General features: G+C 42.8%; 2 protein-coding genes across 2 annotated transcripts; both read left to right on the top strand.

Moving 5' to 3' along the window:
* The first annotated feature begins 12,797 nt into the window (after positions 1-12,797).
* On the top strand, positions 12,798-13,969 carry LOC124851422 (homeodomain-interacting protein kinase 3-like). The gene is made up of 4 exons (XM_047339223.1): positions 12,798-13,002; positions 13,326-13,477; positions 13,596-13,787; positions 13,922-13,969. Exons 1-4 carry the CDS (start codon positions 12,960-12,962, stop codon positions 13,967-13,969), a joined length of 435 nt encoding a protein of 144 aa, XP_047195179.1. The 5' UTR covers positions 12,798-12,959.
* Positions 13,970-13,999: 30 nt separating this feature from the next.
* On the top strand, positions 14,000-15,785 carry LOC118103824 (homeodomain-interacting protein kinase 3). The gene is made up of 6 exons (XM_047339224.1): positions 14,000-14,100; positions 14,202-14,325; positions 14,422-14,541; positions 14,639-14,731; positions 14,840-15,003; positions 15,122-15,785. Coding segments are annotated over exons 1-6 (867 nt in total). The 5' UTR covers positions 14,000-14,098; the 3' UTR covers positions 15,486-15,785.
* The last annotated feature ends 9,843 nt before the right edge of the window (positions 15,786-25,628 follow it).

Raw genomic sequence — 25,628 nt, 5'->3', positions numbered from 1 at the left:
TATCAATCAATCAATCAATCAAATTTTATTTGTATAGCCCATATTCACAAATCACAATTTGTCTCATAGGGCTACAACATGGTGTGACATCCTCTGCCCTTAACCCTCAACAAGAGTAAGGAAAAACTACTTAAAACCCTTTTAACAGGAAAAAAAAGAAGTAGAAACCTCAGAGAGCACATGTGAGGATCCCTCTCCCAGGACGGACAGAAGTGCAATGGATGTCAAGTGTAAAGGAGAACATCAAGATAAAGGTTTTAGCAGCATTGATTAGGTAAACATTTTGAAGTATAACTGAAGGTCAGTGAATTGGTGGATTAATGTCATTAATGGTCAAGTGTCTGAGGAGAAATACTATGTATCGAGCAGTCCTGCTGCAATCATAGTCCATGGTCAGCAGCCAGCAAGATCATGATCCACCATCAAGATCGGATGCCACTATAGTCCACAGTTATTGTCCACTGCCGCCATTAGGATCCACCATCAGCTGCCACCTCGGTCGTGGTCCACTACCAGTATCTGATGCCAACACGATAAAGGATCTGCCTTTGTTATCACGATCAGCCAGCACGATGCAGAGTCCGCCATACTGGATCCACCATTACGACCTCTGATACGTGATCCACAGATCCTAATCCATGATGTGGCCACAGCCGCGGCCCTGGGTCTGCGGACAATAAGGCAAAGGACTCCGGAAGAAGTCAAGTCAGTAACATGTATTGATGGGATATGAATTACTTTGATGTGATAAAGATTGAGAAGAGGAAGGAGAAGCTGGAAAGAGAAGCTCGTGTGTCATGTGTCCCCGACCTTCTAAACCTATAGCAGCCTAACTAAGAGCAGGTCTAGGACAAGCCTGGACCAGCTCTAACTATAAGCGTTATCAAAAAGGAAGGTTTTAAGCCTACTCTTAAACGTACAGATGGTGTCTGCCTCCCGAACTGAAAGTGGGAGATGATTCCACAGGAGAGGAGCTTGATAGCTGAAAGCTCTGGCTCCTACTCTACTTTTAGAGACTTTAGGGACGACAAGTAAGCCTGAATTCTGGGAGCGCAGTGCTCTAGTGGGTTGGTAAGGTACTAACAGCTCTTTAAGATATAATGGTGCCATATTGTTAAGGGCCTTGAAGGTGAGGAGGAGAATTTTAAATTCTATTCTAGATTTAACCGGAAGCCAGTGTAGCGAAGCTAATACTGAGAAAAATGTGCTCTCTTTTCTTGGTTCTTGTCAGGACACGTGCTGCGGCATTTTGGACAAGCTGCAGAGTCTTTAACGACTTACTGCTGGAGCCTGATAATAAGGAATTACAATAATCCAGTCTGGATGTAACAAAGGCGTGGATTAGTTTTTCTGCATCCTTTGAGAAAGGACATGTCTGATTTTGGAGATATTACGCAAGTGAAAAAGGCTGTCCTAGAAATTTGTTTTAAGTGAGAATTAAAGGATAAATCAGGATCGAAGATCACTCCCAGTTCCTGACTGTTTCATTGGAAGCAAGGGCAATGTCGTCTAGCGCAGCTATATCGTTAGATAATGTATCTCTAAGGTGTTTAGGGCCAAGTATTAGAACCTCTGTTTTATCTGAGTTTAATAAGAGAAAATTGCGGGTCATCCAGGTTTTTATGTCCTTGAGACATGCTTGGAGTTTAGTTATTTGATTACTTTGTTCAGGTTTTATTGACAAGTATAACTGGGTGTCATCCGCATAGCAGTGGAAATTTACCGAGTGTGTCCTGATAATGTTTCCAAGTGGAAGCATATATAATGAGAATAAAATTGGGCCGAGCACAGAGCCTTGTGGAACACCATGGTTAACTTTGGTGCGCACAGATGACTCATCATTAATTTGCACGAATTGGGAGCGGTCTGAAAAATAGGATTTAAACCATTTTAGGCGGTTCCTTTAATGCTAATTAACTGTTCTAGTCTCTGTAATAAAATATTATGGTCAATTGTGTCAAATGCTGCACTAAGATCTAACAGAACGAGGACAGACACAAACCCCTGATCTGAAGCTATTAGAAGATCATTAGTGACTTTTGCCAAGGCTGTCTCTGTGCTGTGATTGGCTCTAAACCCTGACTGAAAGTCTTCATATATATTATTTTCCTGGAGAAACTCACACAGCTGATTGGCTACAACTTTTTCTAGGATTTTAGACAGGAAGGGGAGATTAGATATCGGACGATAATTGGCTAAAACCTCTGGGTCTAAGGTGGGTTTTTTGAGGAGGGGTTTGATTACAGCTATTTTAAAAGACTGTGGTACATATCCTGATGATAATGACAGATTGATTGTGTTCAGTAATGAACTGTCAATTAGGGGCAGAATTTCTTTAAGTAATTTTGTAGGAATGGGGTCTGAGATACAAGTTGTTGGTTTAGAAGATGAGATTATTTTGGTCAGCTGATCGAGGCTGATCAGAGAGAAGCTGTCTAAATAATTGGTAGGATTCTTGGCCGTTTCTGAGTTTTCTATTCTTGATGGGGTATTAGTGCCAATTGAGGGCAGGAGATGGTTGATTTGATTTCTAATGGTTATAATTTTATCATTAAAGAAATTCATAAAGATATTGCTATTTAGGGATCGAGGAATACTGGGTTCGGTGGAGGTGTGACTCTCAGTCAGCCTGGCTACAGTGCTGAAGAGAAACCTGGGGTTGTTTTTATTCTCTTCTATTAGTTTTGAATAGTAGGCAGCTCTTGCTTTGTGGAGGGCCTTCTTATATGCTTTAACACTATTCTTCCAGTCTAGGAGATTTTCAACACGGTTGCTGGAGCGCCACTTCCTTTCTAGTTTTCTTGATACTTGTTTTAACTCATGTGTCTTGGAATTATACCACGGAGCTAATTTACTATGTTTTATATGTTTCTTTTTTAGAGGCGCTATTGAGTCTAATGTTAGTCGTAATGACTTTACAGAGCTATCGACGAGATGGTCAATCTCAGTGGAGCTAGGGTTTTTAATGAATTTGTTGTTTATATCGACGGATAGTACGGGTTTAAATGTAATCGGAATTATTTCCTTAAATTTAGCTACAGCACTATCAGGTAAACATCTTGAAAATGAGTTCATTATTAGTGGCATATATTCTGATAGTGAAAAATCGAAGGTTATTAAATTATGGTCTGATAGAATTGGATTGCGCGGAAGTACTGTTAGATTTTCAATTTTGACACCGTATGATAATATAAGGTCAAGTGTGTGGTTACAACAATGAGTAGGTTGGTGTACACCTGACTGAAACCAATTGAGTCTAATTGCGAAATAAATGCTACGCTAAGGCTATCTTTATTATTGTCAACATGAATATTAAAGTCACCAACAATAATAATTTTATCGGTCTTTAGGACTAGGTTTGATAAAAACTCAGGGAATTCTGTTAAAAATTCAGTATAAGCCCCAGGGCACGGTAAACTACAGCAAATATGATTGGCTGTTGGTGTTTCTTGGATTAGCGTGGAAGACTAAGAACAAGACATTCAAATGAGTTGTAGCTTAGTTTAGGTTTAGGATTAATTAATAGACTGGAGTTAAAAATAGCAGCAACTCCACCTCCTCGACCAAATTCTCTGGGAACGTGTGTATTTACATGACTGGGGGGAGTAGATTCATTTAGACTGACATATTCATCAGGATGCAGCCACGTCTCAGTGAGGGACAATAAATCTATTTTATGATCTGAGACTAGTTCATTAACTAAAATAGCCTTTGATGACAATGATCTTATGTTTAACAGACCACATTTAAAAGTCTTTATTTCCTGAGTTGTTGCAGAGGTTGTGTTAATTTGTATTAGATTTTTGTGTGGAATTCTCCCTCTGTTATTGTTTGATTTAAATAATGTTACGGGACGGTGGACAGACACAATCTCTATGGGTTTGTGGTTGTGTGACTGATCCAGAGGGGGCGCAGAGACGTGTTTAGCACTGCAGCTCTGCGTCCTGGTCCCAACTCTGGGTTGTCATTTAATAGACTGGGTAATATTCCAGATAAGAGATGCTCCATCCCAAGTGGGATGAACGCCGTCTCTCCTAACAAGACCAGGTTTCCTCCAAAAAGTTTGCCAATTATCTACAAAGCCCACACCGTTTACAGGACACCACCTCGACAGCCAGCGGTTAAAAGACAACATGCGGCTAAACATGTCATCACCTGTTGTGTTAGGGAGAGGGCCAGAGAAAATTACTGTGTCCGACACACCGACTCCACATTAACTTTAGTGACCTCCGACATCGACGAGAGTAGTTGCTGCCGGCGTGAATTACGATCTTACTGTATTTACGTTTAGTTTTAGCCAGCAGCTTCAGTTTGGATTCGATGTCGCGGCTCTGGCCCCTGGAATACAATTGACTATGGTCGCTGGTGTCGCTAACCTCACGTTTCTCAGAACCGAGTCACCAATGACCAGAGTTTGCTTCTCAACGGGTGCGTCGCTGAGTGGAGAAAATCTATTTGAAATGTGAGCTGGTGGGTCTTTAATCGTGGGCTTTTTAAGGGTGGCACTATGCCCCCTCCGGACAGTCACCCAGCCGCCCTGGGCTCCCGGCTGCACGGGACAAGTCGAGGGACTGCTAGCGGAAGCTAAGCTAGCTAAGCTAAAGAGAATAAGCAAAAAAAGGCAACAAGTCAGCAGGAAAAGTTAGTTTTTTGGTCAAAAGGCTAAAGATGAGAAAGCATTATTTTTTTTTAAGTTTTATCAATATTGTTATCCCATTTTTGTTACCTGAGTTGACATAATAATCATTTTGTACGTAGTTATTGTTTGTTACTTTCAAATTGTTCTTTATATTGGTTTGGATTTGGTTTATTTTGTTATTTTGTTTTCAGTGTTTTGTTTGTCTTCACCAGTATTGATTTAACACTTGTGACATGTTTTAATTATCTTTTTATTGTTGGACAGGTGCTGTGGGCCTGAGGTGGCGACCCAATCCCTGGTGGTTTGCAGTGTCATGGTTGGTTAGTTTATTAATCCTTCCCTTTTTTCTTTGGTTTTTGTCGCCGTGGTAAGTCCCAGCCCTGTACCTTTTCTCTTGTCTAAAGTGTTTAATTTCATATGATAATTTGTGTTCTGTTGATTGTTTGTTTCATTTTGCTTTTTGTTGATTTATGCATTTGAGTTAAATAAAAGTTTCTTTTCTACGAGTAAAACACGTCTCTTGCCCCGTGATATCAACGAACCTGTGCTGTTGCAAACAAAAGAGTTTAGTTTTTTCCTGGAGGTGAAATTCCCCAGGTGGCATTTTTGTAATCCCTCATTTTCCCCGCTTCCCTCACGCTACATTCGTCTGTACACATTTGTCCATTTGCGGCCACCAATATAATTTATGCAGTCTCTGCTTAGTAAGATCTACTCCCTGGTGTCCTTCATGTGCTAAGTCTATGACTCAAGACCAGTGGTTCTCCACTGGTCTGGCTTCGGGACCCACCATCACCCCTTAATGACAATGACCCAAATCGAGGAAAATGTTCCACTTCTCAAATTTATTTAATAAAAAGATGGTGCAGTTTGAACCTGAGATAGTACAGAATATCACTGTATGCCAACACAATAAAACAAGGTTAATGATAAACCAAAACGACCAGCAGGTGGCGATGCTAGAGAGGGAAATATTCCCTTTTACACTCAATTAGCTGCATTTTAATTAAAAACCAAAAAGTTGCATCTTAAGGACACAAGGTAATACAACATGCATAATTCAGTAACTTCAGCCATTTTTAACAGACTCAAAAGTGCTTTCATGCACAAACATGATATAAAAAGTCCAACTACTGAGAAGTTGTTTCAAAAGGACTAAAATTATGTAGCTTTAGCTGAGAATACTCACTCACTGAATATATGACAGCCTAACACTTGCACTCAATTAGCTGCATTTTAATTAAAAACCAAAAAGTGCATCTTAGGGACACAAGGTAATACAACATACTGTTAAGGAGTGTGAATAGACGGCACTCCGCTGCATAAAAAAAACGGATGAAGCTACAACATTTATGTTGGCAGATCTTCTGCTGAAGTTAATGACGACCGTTTCAAATGCCATTGCAAAGCGATGTCCCCATGCACCCTTGTCTGAGGAAGAAGTTCGGTCCATTCTGGGCGACGCTCTCAACGACAGTCTTTCACCAGGCACAACAAAGTCTAAGAGTTTGGATAAGCTCACAGACTTGGTTGTAGAGGAGGTGACAGACTGTCAACTCCACCTTGTCTGCAAGCTCCACCTGTGTGAGCTCTGAGAAGCCTATACCAACCCGCCTCATTAACCCTGCTAAAGTCCAGAAGATGATCTGTTATGCCTGCGAGACGTTAAAGGAAGATGCAAAAATCCAACTCTTGCTCGAGTGTCAATCGCGCAGGCGAAGTCGGGCCATTTCCTCAGAGGAACAGGACGCTCAGATGATCCCATTCGGATGTGTAGGACCTCTTCAAGCTCCCACTCTTCAGGAGTCAGCTCCAAGTCAGGTAGTTCCTCAGAGGAGGTTCAACAACAAGCAGTATGGACAGTGGGAAGATGCTTGTCCAGGAAACAATCAACAATAGTTTGACTGACATCACAGACTTCTTTAATGAGTTCAATGACAGCCTCTTTCTCAATTCATCGTTTTCTCCAGAGATTGATATGGCTTTAGATGAAATTATTGAGTCAATCAATAAGGAAAGCAAAAATGGAAAGGAATCTCCACAGCCAAACCTCTCAATCAGTAAAGGAATGAGGACGATCAATAGTCTTTTCATAAAGACTTTTGCCACAGCAGGGACGCTTCAAATACTGACAGGGGTCGCGAAAAAATTCAAGGAGGAGACCAAAGTCAATAGGAGGCTGACGATACAATAATTGATGGCTAGTATTGACGCTGTGCTTCTGGAGAAGGAGAAGCCGGGAGGTGGAAATGAAAGTTCTGCATTCCAAACACTGAAAAAGCCTCCATCTGAAAAGGTTCTTGTATTCACAAAACAGCTTTCAGATCTCATCTATGCGCACATCGCACCTGGAAGGAATTCAGACATTAGTTCAGGTCCAGTGAAAAAGGTTGCTGTTCCTAAGGCACACAGGGGCATATATGCAGACATTCAGACCAGGGTGTTTTGTTTTCTGTCCTTGATAAGCTGGTGGCTGAACAACCAAGTTAACTGCCACACAAAAAGGGTGTCAGAGGCTTTTATGGCCATCGACTCACTGGAAACAAACAAGCAGTCATCATCATCAGAGGTCAGCAGCATTGAGGAGAAAAGATCGAAGCAGTCATCATCATCAGAGGTCAGCAGCGGAGGGAAGAAAAGACAGAAGAAGTCAGCACCAGCAGTGTTCAACAGAATTGAGAAGAAAGGATCGAAGCAGACTTCATCATCAGAGGTCAGCAGCAGTGAGAATAAAAGATCGAAGCAGTCAACACCAGCAGTGGTCAGCAGCATTGAGGAGAAAGGAACGAAGCAGACGTCATCATCAGAGGTCAGCAGCAGTGGGAATAAAAGATCAAAGCAGTCAACACCAGCAGTGTGCAGCAGCATTGAGGAGAAAAGATCGAAGCAGTCATCATCATCAGAGGTCAGCAGCAGTGGGAATAAAAGATCAAAGCAGTCAACACCAGCAGAGGTCAGCAGCATTGAGGAGAAAAGATCGAAGCAGTCATCATCATCAGAGGTCAGCAGCGGAGGGAATAAAAGACCGAAGAAGTCAGCACCAGCAGTGTTCAACAGAATTGAGGAGAAAGGATCGAAGCAGACAACATCATCAGAGGTCAGCAAAGAAAAGGAGAACTCAGCATCATCAGACAGGAACTCCAGGGAGAAGATTGCAAAGATGCTGGCAGCAGACAGATATAAAATGTGTTCTCTTGGACCAGCTCATCACACGAATCTATAATAAGGCAAAGGTGACCTGGACTGACGTCGCCATCACAGACACAAGTCATCATCTGCTGGAGAGAATATGGGCCGAGGTCAAAGACATTGACTCAACTTTCAACCCCAACACAATCCTTGACGAGGTCATTTTCAAGGAGTTGTGTAAGAAGTGGCCTTGTCCAGAGATGCTATTGGTTTCCTTTCTTTTAAGAGATCCAGAACTTGAGATATCAATTAGCTCCTCTTTGAAAAGACGCCTGTGCAAAAAGCCTGGCGTCTTCTCCTCTTTCAGAGCAGGCTTCTCTTCCTTCTTCCGGAGATAAAAGGTGGATGATGTTATTCCGATAGCTTCACTTTCAAATTTAAATATGTTTTCTCCAGGTGCTCCTGTTATCCCCACATTTATAAAAATGAATAAAATGTATAAAATGGAATTATTTGCTCTCAGTATTTATTCCACTCAGACTTAAGTCTTGTTGTGGCTTTTCTCCAGGTGCTCCGGTTCCCTCCCATATTTAAAACAATTATTAAAAGATTCAAAATCGAAAAATTTGTTCTTAGGATTTATTCCACTGAGACTAAAGTTTTGCTGTTTTACAAGCTGAAAATTCACTGTTTCACAGGTGCAAGTTTAGTTTCTTCCTTTAATTCATCAGCCATCAGCACCTTCACCTGAACTTAGCTCCAACAAGCTGTATAAGGCAGAGTAGAGTGACCTCATTATGGCTGGTGATCAAATAGCGATACTAAGCATCTAACTGTCAGATATTTTCAGAATAAGACACAGTTGCTGCTGACTATCACCGTAAATCATTACAGTGTTACTTGATTGTGTTTGTCTTCATTTTGAAGGAAATTTGAGATCTCAACTAATTCAATTTTGGAGTTAAATTTCTGAAGGAAGATGGAAATATTACAACTGCAACATATTTTTTATATCTCACTTATGTAAAAAGCAACAAGAGTTTATATGATTTAATATATAGGATAAGATGTAGACTATCCCTTGTACGTCTGAAGGTCTTCTGCACAAATTACCACAAAAAAAACATTAGATGTTAGCAGGTGTTAAGGGCCACCAGCGGATGTTAGGGACATAACTTCAGTTGTACACCTTAGCGTCATCAAGTGTTTTGACCTTCTGATCAATGATACAGGCCGAACTTGAGGGTACGCTGAGGATAAAGGTAAATCTGACTGGCTGCTGGGTATTATGGCAGTACTATGAAAGCCATGTGGCTGCTCAGTAGATCAGACATCATTACCTCTTTAGCCTTTTTAAACTAAACTCTGTACCATTTTAGAACATAGGACAAGATGGAGAATATTCCTTGTACGTTTGACCGCAGCAATTAATGCCTATTGCCAGTTGATGTTAGCGGATGTTAGTGACCACCAGCGGATGTTAGGGACATATCTTCAGCTGTGTACCTTAGCGTCATCAGGTGTTTAGGTCTTTTAATCACAAGACATCCTCTTTTAAGGCAGGCCCACCACAGGTTGATCAGACCTGGGTGCATGTCCCTAGCATATTGGGGCCCAGTTGGGATCTTTCCTCCTGATCCAGAGCCATTGGCTGCAGCGTTCTGCAGTGTGTGATGTTTCTTTTATGGTCCGGCGCACGGCTTGTCGATGGATCTCCAGATCTTTGTGCAACCTAATGGTGCAGCCAACCTCCACAGGGCAAGCTATTGCTTTCCAGCCACATTGCTGTGCCTCAAATGCAAGGTCTGCATACCACAGCCTTTTCCTCTCATTTGCTTCATCAACATTATCCACCTAGGGTACTGTCAATTCTAAAAAGTAGACGATGCACAGGGTATTAGACCAGATTATCAGGTCAGGTCTTAGGGTGGTAGTGACAATATGTGATGGGACTGTAAGTCGCTGGCCCCCATCCATCAGCCTCTCCCAGTCTCAGACTTGCTCCAACTGACCACTACTGGCCAGTGGAGGAGGCCCTCTCTTTCCCTGTTCCCTCTCGCGGATAAATGTTGTCCTCTAAGCTGACTTCATGTTATCATTTGATGCAGTGTTAACCTTTAAACTCTGATGTTGGACAACATATTGCAAATGTGAAGAGGAAAAATCGTACATTAGCTTTAGAGAACAAACAAATTCAGATTAAATCCTGTAATTCCACAGGCAGACACTGGTTATTTCGTTGATTTACATTCACAAAAAGAGCCAATGAAATACATCGTTTATTTACATGGAAACATAACATTTTATAAGTTTTATATCTGTTTCAGAAAGGCACTTGATCAAATTCTTGTTGAAAATTATCAACAAGATTAAGGAAAATTCTATTTGGTAAAAGGCACATAAAAAAAAAAGGAAAAGACATGGAGGGTGTAAACAAACATGAACAGACCATTTTCAAACTTTGAATCACAGACAAAATGGCAATCACGACTCTATCCCAACACAGTGATGAAAAGTTGTATTTCTGATGATGGTTTAAGAACTTCAATGTAAAGTTAAAGGTGCGAGGAGTATTAAAGGGCCCTCGCTCCTTGGATAGATCAGCACATGTAGGTGAAACAATGGATTCTACTTCTAATCTACAAAACTTCTGCTTTGTACATGGAGAACGAGACAGTGTGTAACATTTCAAGTAGATTGACAACGGAATGGGCAGAAAGAGACAAAGATACTAGCAATATGATAATTCATTATTTTTCTAACCCAAATGAATTGGCTTTTTGAGGGCTTTAACATGCTCAAAAGGTTATGAAACTTTGCTGAAAATTAGAAAGTGGTGAAAATGTACGTATTCTGGAGTAATTTGAAATGGGCGTGGCAAAATGGCTCAACAGCGCCACCTGGAACGCAGCCCCTAGGTTTCCCTTTGACCGATCTTCACAAAAAATGTAGGCCAGGTGTATCGTGACCAGTCATACAAAAAAGTCTCAAGGAGCATTATGAAAAACGCAGCAGGAAGCCCGCCATTTTGCATTTAGTGGCCATTTTGGCCATATTCCACATTTTACTTTGAGAACTTGTCCCAGGGCTTTCATCTGAGTGTCATCACAACAAGATGGAGATAAAAATTAACTAAAAGATCGATTTTTCATCACACAGCGTGACCGTGGCGTGGCATCAAGGTTTGATTACACGCCATCAAAACACGAGGTTCTGTATCTCGGACATACATGGTCCAATCGACTCCAAACTAGACATGTAAAACAAAAGTCCCGGCCTGATGACATCTACACAGAAATCTTGACTTAAAATCACAGCGCCCCTTGGTGGAAACAAGAAATGTCTTGTTTTTGGAACGTCTTACACTTGGAGGTATTCCTCCTCACCCACTGCTCGCAGCCATGTCAAACTGTATCAAATGGGTCTCAAGACATGGATAATGTAGGCATAACATTACTGTGACTTTTCATCAAACGCCATAATAGTGGCGTGGCATCAAAGTTCATCAACTCGCCGTGACACACGGAATTACTATAACTTCGGTGTTGGAGGTTCAACCTCCCTCAAACTACATTTGTGTAACAACAGCCCCCCCTGCAGACATTCAGATGGTTTTAAGGAAAGGGCGTGGCAAAATAACTGACTAGCGCCCCCTAAAGTGCAGCCCCGGCACTACGATTGGCCGACATGTACAAAATCGATAGGGACATGTGTCTTTTCATAAGAAACAAATAAGTCTCTTGGATAGATATGCTAGACCAAACAAGAAGCCCGCCATTTTTACTTTAGTGGCCATTTTCACATTTTTACTTTGACGAACTTGTCCCAGGGCTTTCATCAGATCAACTTCAAATTGAGATGAGTGTCATTTAAACAAGATGGAGATAAAACTAACTCAAAGATCGATGTCTACACGGTGTGACCGTGGCGTGGCGTCTAAGTTTGATTACACGCCATCAAAACATGAGGTTCTGTATCTCAGACATACATGGTCCAATCGAGTCCAAACTAGACATGTAAGACAAGAGTCCCGGCCTGATGACATCTACACAGAAATCATGACTTAAAATCACAGCACCACCTGCTGGCTAAAGGAAGTGACATGTTTTATTCTTTGATGAACTGCTCCTGGCTGCTTTACAATATACAGCTCAAAAGAGCTCAGTCAAGTCATAGGACCATGGTCAGAATTGTGACATTGCCTCAAACCGTGTAAACATTGCGGTGCGGCGAAGGATCATCCTTCGCCAAAGGACACGATGTTGTCATAACTCCAGTGTGCATTGTCCTATCACTACCAAACTTCTGTCTCATGATTATAGTCTAAGCCTGAACAGCTCTATGTGTCAATATTTCCTCAGTGTCATAGCGCCACCTACTGATTCGCCATGAAACAGGAAGTACTTTGTAAATTTACTCTGCATTATCCAACCGGCTCCGAACTACTGACCTATGATCACAATCCTGACCTGAACACATCCATATATTAATATTAGTTCAGGGTCATAGCGCCACCTACTGATCAGTGTGAAAATTAAGTTGTTGTAACATTGTCCAATTGACACAAAATTGCTCACGCTACATCAGAGCCCCTACTTGAACAGATATATTAGTCTGTAGGTAATAACTGACTAGCGCCCCCTAAAGTGCAGCCCCGGCACTACGATTGGCCGACATGTACAAAAATCGATAGGGACATGTGTCTTTTCATAAGAAACAAATAAGTCTCTTGGATAGATATGCTAGACCAAACAGGAAGCCTGCCATTTTGACTTTAGTGGCCATTTTTCACATTTTTACTTTGAGGTACTTGTACCAGGGCTTACATCAGATCAACTTCAAATTGAGATGAGTGTCATCTCAACAAGATGGAGATACAAACTAACTCAAAGATCGATTTTTCGTCACAGTTTGATTACACGCCATCAAAACACGATGTTCTGTATCTCGGACATACATGGACCATGAATGCTTTGATTCAACAACAAATTAAAGCCCTCAAATTCTCATTTGAATTTTAAAAAACAACAACAAAAAGACAACCCTTGTGTTGTGAGGTCACAGCAGCAGAGCTTTGATGTAAAGGGCTCAGTTCACCTTTGACAGTTGGAGAGAGACACACAAGCAAGAAGACTCTGGATTACAGATCAATTCTCAGCTTCTCATTATTGAACTGCAAACACTGGACATCATGTCATCGTGGGAAACTCCAGAAGATCCTTCTGCTGCCTCAGGTAAGACTCTGAAAACAGAGTAGCTATGCTAGCAGAAGAAGCTATGCTAGCAGAAGAAGCTATTGTAATGTGCAACCTGTGTGTGTCCTTGGTTAAGAGCTTGTGTGCGGTGTTTCCGATGTGTGCGTGTGAAGAGGAAGATATTAGAGGCTAGTTACTTCTGCTAGCATGGCTACTTCTGCTAGCTTGGCTACTTCTGCTAGCATAGCATAGCAAAGACATGTGACTCCTGTTGTGCGTTTGTTCATATTGTGTTGACTGAATGAATCTCTCACACTGAAAACACCCACATCACATATTCTGTCTCCACCATCTCTCTCCAGTTTCACTGACAGCACCTGATGCTCAGGCCGGCCAGACGCTGGACAGCAGCTCTTCCTCCTATTCGGTCCTGGACTTTCTAGGGGAAGACCAAACAGATCGTGGCTGTGAAAATCCTGAAGGACACGAGGTCGCCCAGGACATTGAGCAGGAGGTATGAGACTGAAGTCTTTGTTTATATTCCTGTGCTCAGGTGTTGTGCTCCATCAGAACATGAAGCTGATCAAACTGTTGATAGTCTTGTCTCATCATGTCTCCTCTTCTCTCTTCAGGTTACCATGCTGAAAGTCATCAGTGACCTGGATGCGGATCTCACCAACATGGTCAAGTTCCATGAAGAATTCCAGCACATGGAACAGACCTGTTTGGTGTTTGAGAGGCTGGACATGAGTCTTTATGACATGCTAGAGCAGCGAGAGTGGGAGCACCATCCTCTACATGAGATCCGCCCAGTTGCCAAGCAGGTATGTAGCAGAGATCAGTGCATCATGAAACCAACACTCTTTTGTTAGAGAGATCCCCAAAACCTAAACTTAACACCTAACAACAACACATGGAAAGAAATTCGAAATGTTGTGTATTCTTTGTGTCCCTGCAGCTCTTGGTGGCCTTGGATGCCCTGGAAGGTCTCAGGCTTGCACACTGACATAAAACCAGACAACGTTATGTTCGTTAACATGAAGGATCAGCCACTCAGGGTTAAGTTAATTGATCTTGGCTGCGCCATTATGGCGTCCCAAGTCGAGCTGGGACGGAGATCCAGCCGTGTGGGTACATGTGAGTTCATCCTGCACAGCATCTGTTTAGCGACATTATTTTCTCTGCCCTGAAATGTTTCAACAGATTTTTCATCTGTGGCTCATGTCTTTCCTTCTCAGGGCTCCAGAGATCTCTCTGGGTCTTCCATTCTCCGAGGCCGTCGATGTGTGGGGGGTCGGGTGCGTACTGGCGTTCCTGTACCTGGCTCAAAACCTGTTCTCCGTTGAATGCAAATATCAAATGGTATTTATCATCTAACAAAATTGATTTTAATTTATTTTTCATATTCATAGAGAATGTAAGCGGATGTGATTGTCATGATGTGTATTCTGTCTGCAGATGAAGAACATGGTGACAATGCTGGGCCAGCCGCAGGACCACCTGCTCCGTGCTGGAAAGTACAGCGAGCAGTTCTTCATCGAAGAGGAGGGTGAAGACAGTCCATCATGGAGACTGATGGTAGAGTAAACATGTTCTTCTATGTTTGAGAATTTTAATGGAGCCTTTTTAAATCATACTGCCCTGTTCTCATCTTTATTTATTTTTGTTCCTTCAGACTGCAGAAGAATACACTGCTGTTAATAATGTGGAAACAGAGGAAGAGGAGGGCTTCATCGAGCTGCCGAACTCCCTCAATGGCCTGATTCATGCGAGTACTCTCTCATGTGTTGTACAAGTAAAGACTGGATCTGTACCAGTTATTTATCTGTCAATCGGGAGCTGGATCATCTGACCTGAAACCTGTTTTCAAATCCAGATCCATCCAAAGTTGGCTGAGATGGAAGACCGCATGGCCTTTGTGTCTCTGTTGGAGGGGCTGCTGCATCTTGACGGGGATGAGAGGATCTCTCCTCGTCAAGCTCTGGAGCTGCCCTTCATTTCCATGAGCCACCTGAGGGAGGACGTCCACAGCAGAGACTAGTAAGTGACCACATGTCCTTTCACACTGGAACTAAACAACACATCAGGTTGGATGGACTGATGGTTTTCATTAATTGACAGTGACTGATTTACTAATTGATTGTCTTCCCTCATCCAGTCTGACCACCTCCCAAGAAGCAATGAGGGTCTGCCCCACTGAGGACAGCGTCCACTGTTCAACCTCAGACAGTGGCTACTCTGGATCCATGGACGAAGTCTCCTGGGATTCTGTGGAGGCTCTAGACTTTACAAGTGCCACCAGTGAACTGTCCTGGTGTTCTGACCTGACTATCAACTCCAGAGATACCTCGGTCTGGTCGTCCATCGGAGATGATGACACCAGGGAGGAAGTCTCCTGCCGTTCTGACAAGGCTGCCGCTGCAGCCACAGCCTCCTCGGGCGGCAAGAGAACGCTGCTGAGAAGAATTAGAAAATTCTTCTCAAGACTCACAAGCTGCTGCCGTCCAAAACCGGAGGACTGAATTATTTATTTCTTTATTGGTGTTTTTCTATTTTAATATGCATTGTACATGTACATAATACTAGTTTTTAAAATTTTAATGTTTTATTAATACTTTTTTACTACATTTTAATACCTTTTACTGCATTTAATGGTTTTAATACTTTTTAATACTGTGTGATATTCTTACTACATTTTAATCAATCAATCAATCAAATTTTATTTGTATGGCCCATATTCACAAATCACAATTTGTCTCATAGGGCTTTGACATGGTGTGACATCCTCTGCCCTTAACCCTCAACAAGAGTAAGGAAAAACTACTTAAAAACCCTTTTAACAGGGAAAAAAGAACGTAGAAACCTCAGAGAGAGCCACATGTGAGGGATCCCTCTCCCAGGACGGACAGAAGTGCAATGGATGTCAAGTGTAAAGGAGAACATCAAGATAAAGGTTTTAGCAGCATTGATAAGGGTAAACATTTTGAAGTATAACTGAAGGTCAGTGAATTGGTGGATTAATGTCATGAATGGTCAAGTGTCTGAGGAGAAATACTATGTATCGAGCAGTCCTGCTGCAATCATAGTCTATGGTCAGCAGCCAGCAAGATCATGATCCACCATCAAGATCGGTTGCCACTATAGTCCACAGTCATTGTCCACTGCCGCCATTAGGATCCATCATCAGCTGCCACCTCGGTCGTGGTCCACTACCAGTATCTGATGCCAACACGATAAAGGATCTGCCTTTATTATCACGATCAGCCAGCACGATGCAGAATCCGCCATACTGGATCCACCATTACGACCTCTGATACGTGATCCACAGATCCTAATCCATGATGTGGCCACAGCCGCGGCCCTGGATCTGCGGACGATAAGGCAAAGGGACTCCGGGGAAGAAGTCAAGTCAGTAACATGTATTGATGGGATATGAATTACTTTGATGTGATAACGATTGAGAAGAGGAAGGAGAAGCTGGAAAGAGAAGCTCCGTGTGTCATGTGTCCCCCGACCTTCTAGACCTATAGCAGCCTAACTAAGAGCAGGTCTAGGACAAGCCTGGACCAGCTCTAACTATAAGCTTTATCGTAAAGGAAGGTTTTAAGCCTACTCTTAAACGTACAGATGGTGTCTGCCTCCCGAACTGAAAGTGGGAGATGATTCCACAGGAGAGGAGCTTGATAGCTGAAAGCTCTGGCTCCTACTCTACTTTTAGAGACTTTAGGGACGACAAGTAAGCCTGAAAGGCTTAAAGCCTTTTAATACATTTAATACTTTTAATGATTCTGAATCCTGTTGATATTTCTTGTTTTATTTAAATACCTTGAATAATTGTTGTCTTTTACAGTGTGTAAATAAAATGTATTGATTGTATTTCAGTCCAGTGTCTCATACTCATACAAAGTCAACTAAAGATTCAGGTCTGAGTGAGCGGACATGTGAAATGCATTTTCAGGTGATTTTTAATGGACGGGATTAAAACTGATACAGAGTCTCAGATCTCAGAATGCATTCAGGCACATTCAGATCTGTATTGTAGCATCGACCACTTGTGATTGGATCACTCAGGATGGATGTTGATACCTGGTCTGAGCTGTGACTTAGTGATGCTCAAACCTTTACCCTTCATTCCACCCACAGTTATTCTCTGGTGTTCTTCACTCTTAGTCTCCAACAACTTATTGAATCTCAGCAGGTCCTCACACTGCAGCCATGAGGCAGAAGCAGATCCAAACCGTGTTCCCCTGAGTAGGAGGCCTTTCACACTCTCTCACACACACACACACACGTATGAGCATTAACAATGCATTCATTCCCAATCATTTGCCCAATTTCAGCCTTCATTGGTTGTGATAATCACCTCCTCTGAATCAGTTCTCCATCTTGTATAATTTGAACTCATTGTTTCACCAGTTGTTCGCAGTGAGAAATGATTGAGCTTCTGTGTTTAGCTTCTCATTGCAGTGAAATGTAATGTTTTAAAAATTAATGTATCAGACAAGGGAATCATCTTCCTTCCTATTCAGAAGCAGTGTGTATGGCATCAATGGAGACATTCTTACATGAGGTATATGACAGGAAAAGCCATGCATTCCCAGTTAAAAACCAATTCTTCTGCAACTCATTCACCACAGCACTTGTTGATGGTGCCAGCTGCAACAACCGTGGCAGGTGTTGGTGAACAAAACACACCACTTCCCCCCCAGTACTGAGGTATGACAGATGCTGTTCTCCAGCACGTGCCACTACCTCCAGTCCTCAGAAAGCATTGAGTGAAACAAACAACATTAACAGCAAATATAAAGCTGCACAGTTTCACCTTGTGTTTGCCACTCATGGGACACAATGTGCAAGTCCACACAGGAAAGAGAGATTAATTTACTACAGAAGGGAGGCCGGCACTGTGCAAGGTCATTCCCCAACACTGGCACCATTGTGTTTGGTGAGAGAGTTGTGAGATATTGTTGATCCGTCAGGGAGAGAAAGAAGGAAACACACAGAAGTCCAGTGTAGGTTTAATGGTTTGAGTTATTATATATTTTTTATTATCTGTGCAGACTTGGGAGTAGAATTCTTCATGGGACCAAAAAGAGACCCAGGAATGTCCCAAATTCGACTCGGACTCGAGAGACAGACCCGATTGGCATTGATTTAATTAGGGCCCGAGCACCGAACAGTAGGAGATAGTGGGAGGCCCTATTGAAATTGTAAGGATTATTTTTTTATTTTTTTTTCAGGCAAATGAATTGGCTTTTTGAGGGCTTTAACATGCTCAAATAGTTACCAAAGTTTGCAGAAAATTAGAAAGTGGTGAAAATTTACGTATTCTGGAGTAATTTTAAATGGGCATGGAAAAATGGCTCAACAGCGCCCCCTGGAACGCATTCACATTGACCGATCTTCACAAAAATTGATACACAGGTGTATCATGACCAGACAAACAAAAAAGTCTGAAGTGCACTTTGAAAAAAGCAACAGGAAGCCCGCCATTTTGCATTTAGTGGCCATTTTTCACATTTTTACTTTGACGAACTTGTCCCAGGGCTTTCATCAGATCAACTTCAAATTGAGATGAGTGTCATCTAAACAAGATGGAGATAAAAACTACCTCAAAGTTCGATTTTTCGTCACATGGTGTGACCGTGCGGCCAAAGTTTGATTACACGCCATCAAAACACAAGGTTCTGTATCTTGGACATACATGGACCATGAATCCTTTGATCTAATTAAACTTCTACAAGGTTTAAATTCACCTAAGAGTAATAAAAAACAGGGTTAGGATAGGGGAACTCAGCCTGCCTCCTATTGAAGGTGGCGGAAGGTGCACGGTCCTTCCCCCAGGGGGCTACCTGGTCCCAGTTTCGCTGACGGGGACAACCTTGTCGCCTCCCGTATCTCACTGTAGTCAATCCCTCATTGTTTTGGTTAGAGTAACCCATTTTGTGTTATGTGTGATTGTGTTTTTTAATTATTTATTTATAGATGACTTATAGTTGCTTGTACAGTCTCCTTGGTTATGTCTATAATGAAATATAATTTATAATAAGGGTGTAATAATACTTTTTTTATATTTATTAGTGAGATATATGTAATCAAGTGTGAAATATTTTTTATTAAAAGGTAAAATTTATGAAATTAAATCAAAAACTTAAAAACTCAAAGAAACAAACTGAAAATAAAATCAAAAACTGAAAACATGTGACCTTGTCACTGTGTTGCATGCCTCCTGACGACGTTTCGACCCTCTTGGGTCTTCTTCAGGTCTTATTAGGCACGTAAAAAAGCTAAATATTTCTATCTGAGGCTGCAAGTCTGAGCTGTGAGATCCTTGCACTACAACGTTGAGAGCAAGAGTGAGTGAGGAGTCTGAGGGCTCCTGTATTTATAGGCTGCCTCTCACAAACTCCTCCCCCTTGTCGATTCCACTGTGATCCTTTACTTCTATAACTGTGAATAAAAATAAACTTATTTATATTATCATTCATGATACCGTGTATCTATGAATATATTATATTTTATTGGACTTAGTGATATATTTATTTATTTATATTCTATTTAAAATAAAATTGTGACTTGTGATTTTAAATGAATTTCATATAGATAAACTGTGATTGTTTTAACTTACATATCAAATTACATGTTATTTTCCCCCAAGGGGCTACCTCAGGGGTGGGCATTGTACGGCACCCTTTGGCTGTCCGTGACCGGCCCGTGTGAGGTTGATTGGAAATTACAAAGTAAACATTTTTTTCAAATTTTACCTCATGCATGGACTAAAGCTGCAGTGCTTTTATTTTGAAGTGTTTTATTTACGTAATGACGCAAAACGTAAATCAAATACGTGCGCATTATTGAATCAAGTGTACGAGCAGTCACAACTCACAAGACGACTTTAGCCCTCAAAAATGTTTGCTCATGCTAAAAAAAGAAAGGTAGACACCGAATGCAGGGTTTTCAACAAAAAATGGACTGCTAAGTATTTATTTATTGAAGTCGGAGGTAAAGCCGTGTGTTTAGTTTGCGGAGAGCAGATCGCCGTGTGACGACCCCTTCCACCCTCGCCTGGACACTAGGTGTCCCTGTTCTCTTTTCCCCTGAGCTGTAGGTGGAGGTGACGTCAGTGTTAATCAGTGCACACCTCGGCCAGGTGTGCTGGGCCCTTTAAAAAGCCTTGCCACGTTCATCTCTGGGTCTGGCGCTCTTGGCGGAGCGAGGTTGGCGCTCCCTGACTCCTGACTGCAGCATCCTTTTCTGTTTTTGTTCTTGGACACACGTTGTGTTGTTGAGTATAATTTAATTTGTTAATAAATATCTAAAAAAGCAACAGTCCACTCGTGTCATCTCCCTCCTTGTCACAATCCTTGAGCCGGGCTGTGACAAATGGGGGCTCGTCCGTTGCATGCATTTTCTCCGCGTTTATGAATAGCTTGAAGGGCGGAGTCGGCGATTTTGTGAAAGAGACAGGTAGTGTGTGAGTGTAGTGTGACGTCACACACCAAGTCAGCTGTGCGCCTCGTGTCTTTGTGAATGAGCGGCGTAGTTTGGTTGTGTGGGAGATGTTCCGGTAAGTGAACTGACGCTGTACTGAGTTGGCTTGTTTCTGTAAGTCTCTGTGTTGCTGTGCTGGGTGTTTCCTGGTGGCGTTTAGCTCGAGTGAGCCTGTATACGGTCGTAAGTTGCTGCCGTTCTGTCCCGGTTAGGCTGAAGGGCGGACTCCCTTTGGGGTTCGGTAGTGTGGTGTGAAAGTGGTTGCAGCAGTTGTCTCGGGAGCACGTCCAAAGCTGCAGGTGGAGTCGCCAGTTTGGTTGCTTCACCGGGTTTGCGGGATTCAGTGCGTAAATACCCACCACAACTAGCATCTGAAGACTAGGGGGGAGCTTTAGTCAGTTTCTGGTTAGGCAGTCAGCGGGACAGCGCTGCAGTGACGTGTTGCTGTGTACGGCTGTAGGAGTGTGACCGCCGGTGCAAAGAGTTAAATTGTTAATATTCAGTCATGGTTACCGTGGAGGAGTTTCTGAGTGCTCCGTCGGAGGAATTATTAGACCGCTGTTCGCGGGATCAATTAATTAAAATAGCTGATCATTTCAAGATGGATGTCGGGGATAAACGTTTAAAGGAGAATGTCAGGAGTATCCTCCGTGATAATCTGTTGGAAATGGGAGTCATTGACACTAAATTCCCGACTGCTGTTTCTCCAGAGTCTGGTGCTACTGCTCAGTCTGTCTCTGAGGCTGCGTTAACGTTTGAACAGCGTAAAGAGCTGCTGTTGTTACAGCGGGATGTGACTCATGGGGAAATTAAACGAATGGAGCTGGAGGTTCGCAGACTGAGTTTGTCTCAGGTTGGGGGCCAGGTCCCTGTTTCTCCTGCGCCGTCACGCGCTTTTGATGTGACAAGTTGTCTGCGTCTCATTCCTCAGTTTGGTGAACGGGATGTAGACACGTTCTTCTCTCTCTTTGAACGCGTCGCCGACAGTAGAGACTGGACAGATTCCGAAAGAACATTATTGTTGCAGTGCGTGTTATCAGGTAAGGCTCAGGAGGCGTACTCCGCGCTGAGTATTGCTGATAGTAAGATCTATGAGATGGTTAAAGCTGCGGTGTTAAAAGCATACGAGCTGGTGCCTGAAGCATATCGCCAGAGATTCAGATCATGGGAGAAATCAGGTAAACAGACCCACATGGAGTTCGCCAGAGACCTAAACACTCATTTCAATCGGTGGTGTAATTCACTGAGCGTGGACAGTTATGGCGATTTGTGTAATTTAATCGTTCTGGAGCAATTTAAAAATACGGTACCCTCTCAGATAGCTATGTATTTAAATGAGCGTAAAGTAAAAACCGCGACGGAGGCTGATGAGTAAGTACTGACGCACCGCGGGTACAGTGAGTAGAGAGGTCCCCGCGCTCTCAGCTGCAGTTTGATCCGAATAAAGTGTGTAATTATTGTAAAGGAAGAGGACATTGGAAAGCCGAATGTCCTATTAAATCAGGGGCTAAAGGTGGTTCTGGTCGCGGACATGTGAGGCCCGTTGCACTGACGGCTCCGGTCAGAACACTAAGTCCAAGGGGTGTTAACTCTCACTGTGCTATTCCTTCCTGTGTTGATGCTCCACGTGAACAGGTGAAGCCTTCAGGTGAGCATACCCAAGTTAAATCTGATTATTCTGCTTTTGTGTCTGATGGTCAAGTGTCGTTAGTGGGCAGTAATGTAAAGGTGCCAGTGAAAATCCTGAGAGATACTGGAGCTTTTGATTCATATATTCTGAGCTCTGTGCTGCCGTTTTCTCAGCACACTGACACTGGAGATTACATTCTGATGCAGGGAATGGGTTTGACTGTGTTGCCTGTTCCAGTGCACAAGTTAGCACTGGACTGTGGCTTGGTACAGAGGGAAGTAGCCATGGGGGTGCGCCCTGCATTGCCAATCCCAGGCGTGGATATTATTCTGGGGAATGATCTGTGTGGTAGCCGTGTGTGGGCTAGCTGTCTGCCATCTCCGGTGGTGACATCCTCTCCTTCTGTCACTACAGAGTCGGATGAGAGTGCAGAGTGTTTCCCGGATGTGTTCACGGCCTGTGCAGTTACTAGAGCTAGGTGCCATGAGAAGGCAGAACCTGAAGTCGAACAGAGCATGACAGAGGGGACTGGAACCTGCTCTGTGTCCGTGCCTGACTCTTTGTTATCAGTTTCTCACACCGTACTGGCAACTGAGCAGCAAGCTGATCCTTCACTTAGTGGGCTATTTGAAAAAGTGCTATCAGATGCTGATGTGAAGAGTGCTGCTATTGGTTATCTGTGTCAGGATCAGTTGTTGGTGAGGAAATGGGTTCCTCATGGGCTTAACTGTGTCGGTGATCCGGTTTTTCAGGTTGTGGTTCCGTCGAAGTTTCGCGAAGAGGTACTGAGGACCTCACACGATCAGTTGGGACACTTGGGTGTTCGTAAAACCTATGAATACATCCTCAGATATTTTTTCTGGCCAGGCATGAAGAAGGATGTATCTCGCTATATTAAAACTTGTCTCACCTGTCAAATGACCGGTAAACCAAACCAGACCATTAAGCCGGCTCCTCTCTTCCCCATTCCTGCCATTTCTCAGCCTTTTGAGCATTTAATAATAGATTGTGTTGGTCCCTTACCACGCTCAAAGTCGGGAAGTAATTACTTGCTGACAGTAATGTGTCAGAGCACGAGATATCCGGCGGCATATCCGTTATGCTCCATTACTTATAAATCCGTGGTTAAGGCTTTAACACAGTTTATTTCTGTTTTTGGGATCCCCAAGGTGATCCAGAGTGACCAGGGCACAAATTTTACATCCACTCTCTTTTCCCAGGTTTTGAAACAGCTGGGTGTAAAACATAATCAGGCTTCAGCATACCACGCTCAGAGTCAAGGGGTGTTGGAAAGGTTTCATCAAACACTCAAATCTCTGTTGCGTAGCTATTGTGTAGAGTTGAGTCAGGATTGGGAGGAAGGTTTACCCTGGTTGTTGTTGGCTGCCAGAGGGGTACTTCAGGAGAGTACAGGTTTTAGTCTAAACCGGCTTGTGTTTGGTCACACGGTGCGTGGACCTTTAACATTACTGCATGATGAAATTGTTCAATCTGAACCACCCCTTAATCTGCTTGATTATGTGAATGGTTTCCGGCATAGATTGTATGTTGCTGGGGAGAGAGCGAGGGACAATTTAGCATCTGCTCAGAGGAAAATGAAAAATATTTATGACCGTAAGGCCAAGACTCGCAACTTCAGTCCAGGTGACCAGGTTCTGGCTTTGTTGCCACTAGTGTGTTCACCGTTTCAAGCCAAATTCCACGGCCCTTTTACAGTTTTGCGCAAGTTGTCTGAGCAGAATTACCTGCTGTCTACGCCAAAACGTAGAAAGTCAACTCAGCTCTGCCATGTAAATCTCTTAAAGCCTTATTATACTCGTGAGTCGCCATTTTGTGAGAGTGTGCCGCAACACACTGTGAAACCTGTGCTAATGACAGACACTGTTGGTAGACGCTCACCTGCTGCTGAGATGTCTGTACAGGAGGAAGATGGAGTGGTTCCACCCGATGAAAGCCGGCTGCGTGGTCGGTTGAAAAATTCAGAGTCACTACGTGATTTGGGTTCAGTATTTGGCCATTTGTCCGGTGAACGGTCTGCTGAGTTGTCTGTTTTGCTCAACAACTATATATGTTTGTTTAATGATGTTCCAACTTGTACACACTTGTTGGAGCATGACATTGATGTAGGTGATGCACAACCAGTCCGCCAGAGGTTTTACAGGATATCTCAGGAAAAACGTAAGGTAATGGAGAAAGAAATAGAGTACATGCTAGACAATCGCATTGCTGAACCGTCAGCTTCCAGCTGGGCGTTTCTCTGTGCTTGCTTGTGGATAAATCAGATAAAAGTCCTCGGTTCTGTACTGACTACCGTAAAGTAAATGATGTAACAAAACCTGATGCTTATCCACTGCCACGCATGGAAGACTGTGTAGATCAGGTTGGTTCAGCTAATTTTGTTAGCAAATTTGATCTGCTCAGAGGATATTGGCAAGTACCGCTGTCCCAGAGAGGGAGAGAGATCTCTGCTTTTATTACCCCATTTGGACTGTTTTCCTATTCCGTGATGAGTTTTGGATTGAGGAATGCACCGGCAACTTTCCAGCGCCTTATGAACATGGTAGTGTCTGGGCTGGAGGGGTGTGCTGTGTATCTTGATGATGTGGTGATTTATAGTGATACCTGGGAAGATCATGTCTGCCGAATTAAAAGGCTATTTGACCGCTTGCGTGACGCCAACCTAACTGTCAACTTGGCAAAGTGTGAGTTTGCCAAGGCCACTGTTACCTATCTGGGTAAAGTGGTAGGGCAAGGGCAAGTGCGGCCTATTCAGGCAAAGGTATTTGCAATTAAAAACTATCAGTGCCGACCACCAAGAAGGAGCTCATCGCGTTTTTGGGCTTTGTGGGATACTACAAGTTTTGCAGGAACTTTCTTCTGTTGTTGCTCCTTTAACAGATCTGTTGAAGGCTAGAGCCAAATATATCTGGTCAGGTTCCTGCCAACAAGCCTTTGATAATGTAAGAACTGTTCTGTGCTCACCCCTGTTCTCATGGCACCCTGCATGAACCGTCCTTTTGCCTTGCAGGTGGATGCGAGTGACGTAGGTGCAGGTGCTGTGTTATTTCAGGGTGACAGTGATGGGGTTGAGCACCCTGTGAGTTTTTCTCCAGAAAGTTCAATTCATACCAAATCAATTATTCTGTTATTGAAAAAGAAAGTCTTGCTCTGATCTGGGCGTTACAACACTTTGAAGTTTATGTTGAAGTCAACTATTTGTCTCCTCTGCCTCGCTTAAAAGTGCTTCTCCAGATGTCGGGAGTTGCTGGGTGGCAGGGAGCAGAGTGAGTGGACTATAGAGGTGAGTATTGTAAACTACAAAATAGAGTCAAATTGTTTAGGAAATTAGTTTGTAATATTAATTTGAGCTATTTGAGAAATTATATACCCTGATGGTATTGTTGGTACAATTGTTGGTATTACCAAAAAAACAAAACATTGGTATGTTATGTGTATGTATGTGGGATTACCAAAAAAACATTGGTATGTTATGTGTATGTATGTCGGGATTCCCAGTGGGAACCTCTCTCTTGGGGTGTGACGA

Source organism: Hippoglossus stenolepis, unplaced genomic scaffold (assembly GCF_022539355.2).
Source record: "Hippoglossus stenolepis isolate QCI-W04-F060 unplaced genomic scaffold, HSTE1.2 HiC_scaffold_28, whole genome shotgun sequence".
NCBI lineage: Eukaryota > Metazoa > Chordata > Actinopteri > Pleuronectiformes > Pleuronectidae > Hippoglossus > Hippoglossus stenolepis.
This window is presented reverse-complemented; position numbering and strand designations above follow the sequence as displayed.

Bases quoted from the DNA above. Each gene is read 5' to 3' on its own strand.
- LOC124851422 (XM_047339223.1), top strand. From the start codon at position 12,960: ATGTCATCGTGGGAAACTCCAGAAGATCCTTCTGCTGCCTCAG. The intron at 13,003-13,325 runs GTAAGACTCTGA...ATCTCTCTCCAG, and splicing joins AGATCCTTCTGCTGCCTCAG to TTTCACTGACAGCACCTGAT. The intron at 13,478-13,595 runs GTATGAGACTGA...TTCTCTCTTCAG, and splicing joins CCCAGGACATTGAGCAGGAG to GTTACCATGCTGAAAGTCAT.
- LOC118103824 (XM_047339224.1), top strand. The intron at 14,326-14,421 runs GTATTTATCATC...TTCTGTCTGCAG, and splicing joins TTGAATGCAAATATCAAATG to ATGAAGAACATGGTGACAAT. The intron at 14,542-14,638 runs GTAGAGTAAACA...TTGTTCCTTCAG, and splicing joins GTCCATCATGGAGACTGATG to ACTGCAGAAGAATACACTGC.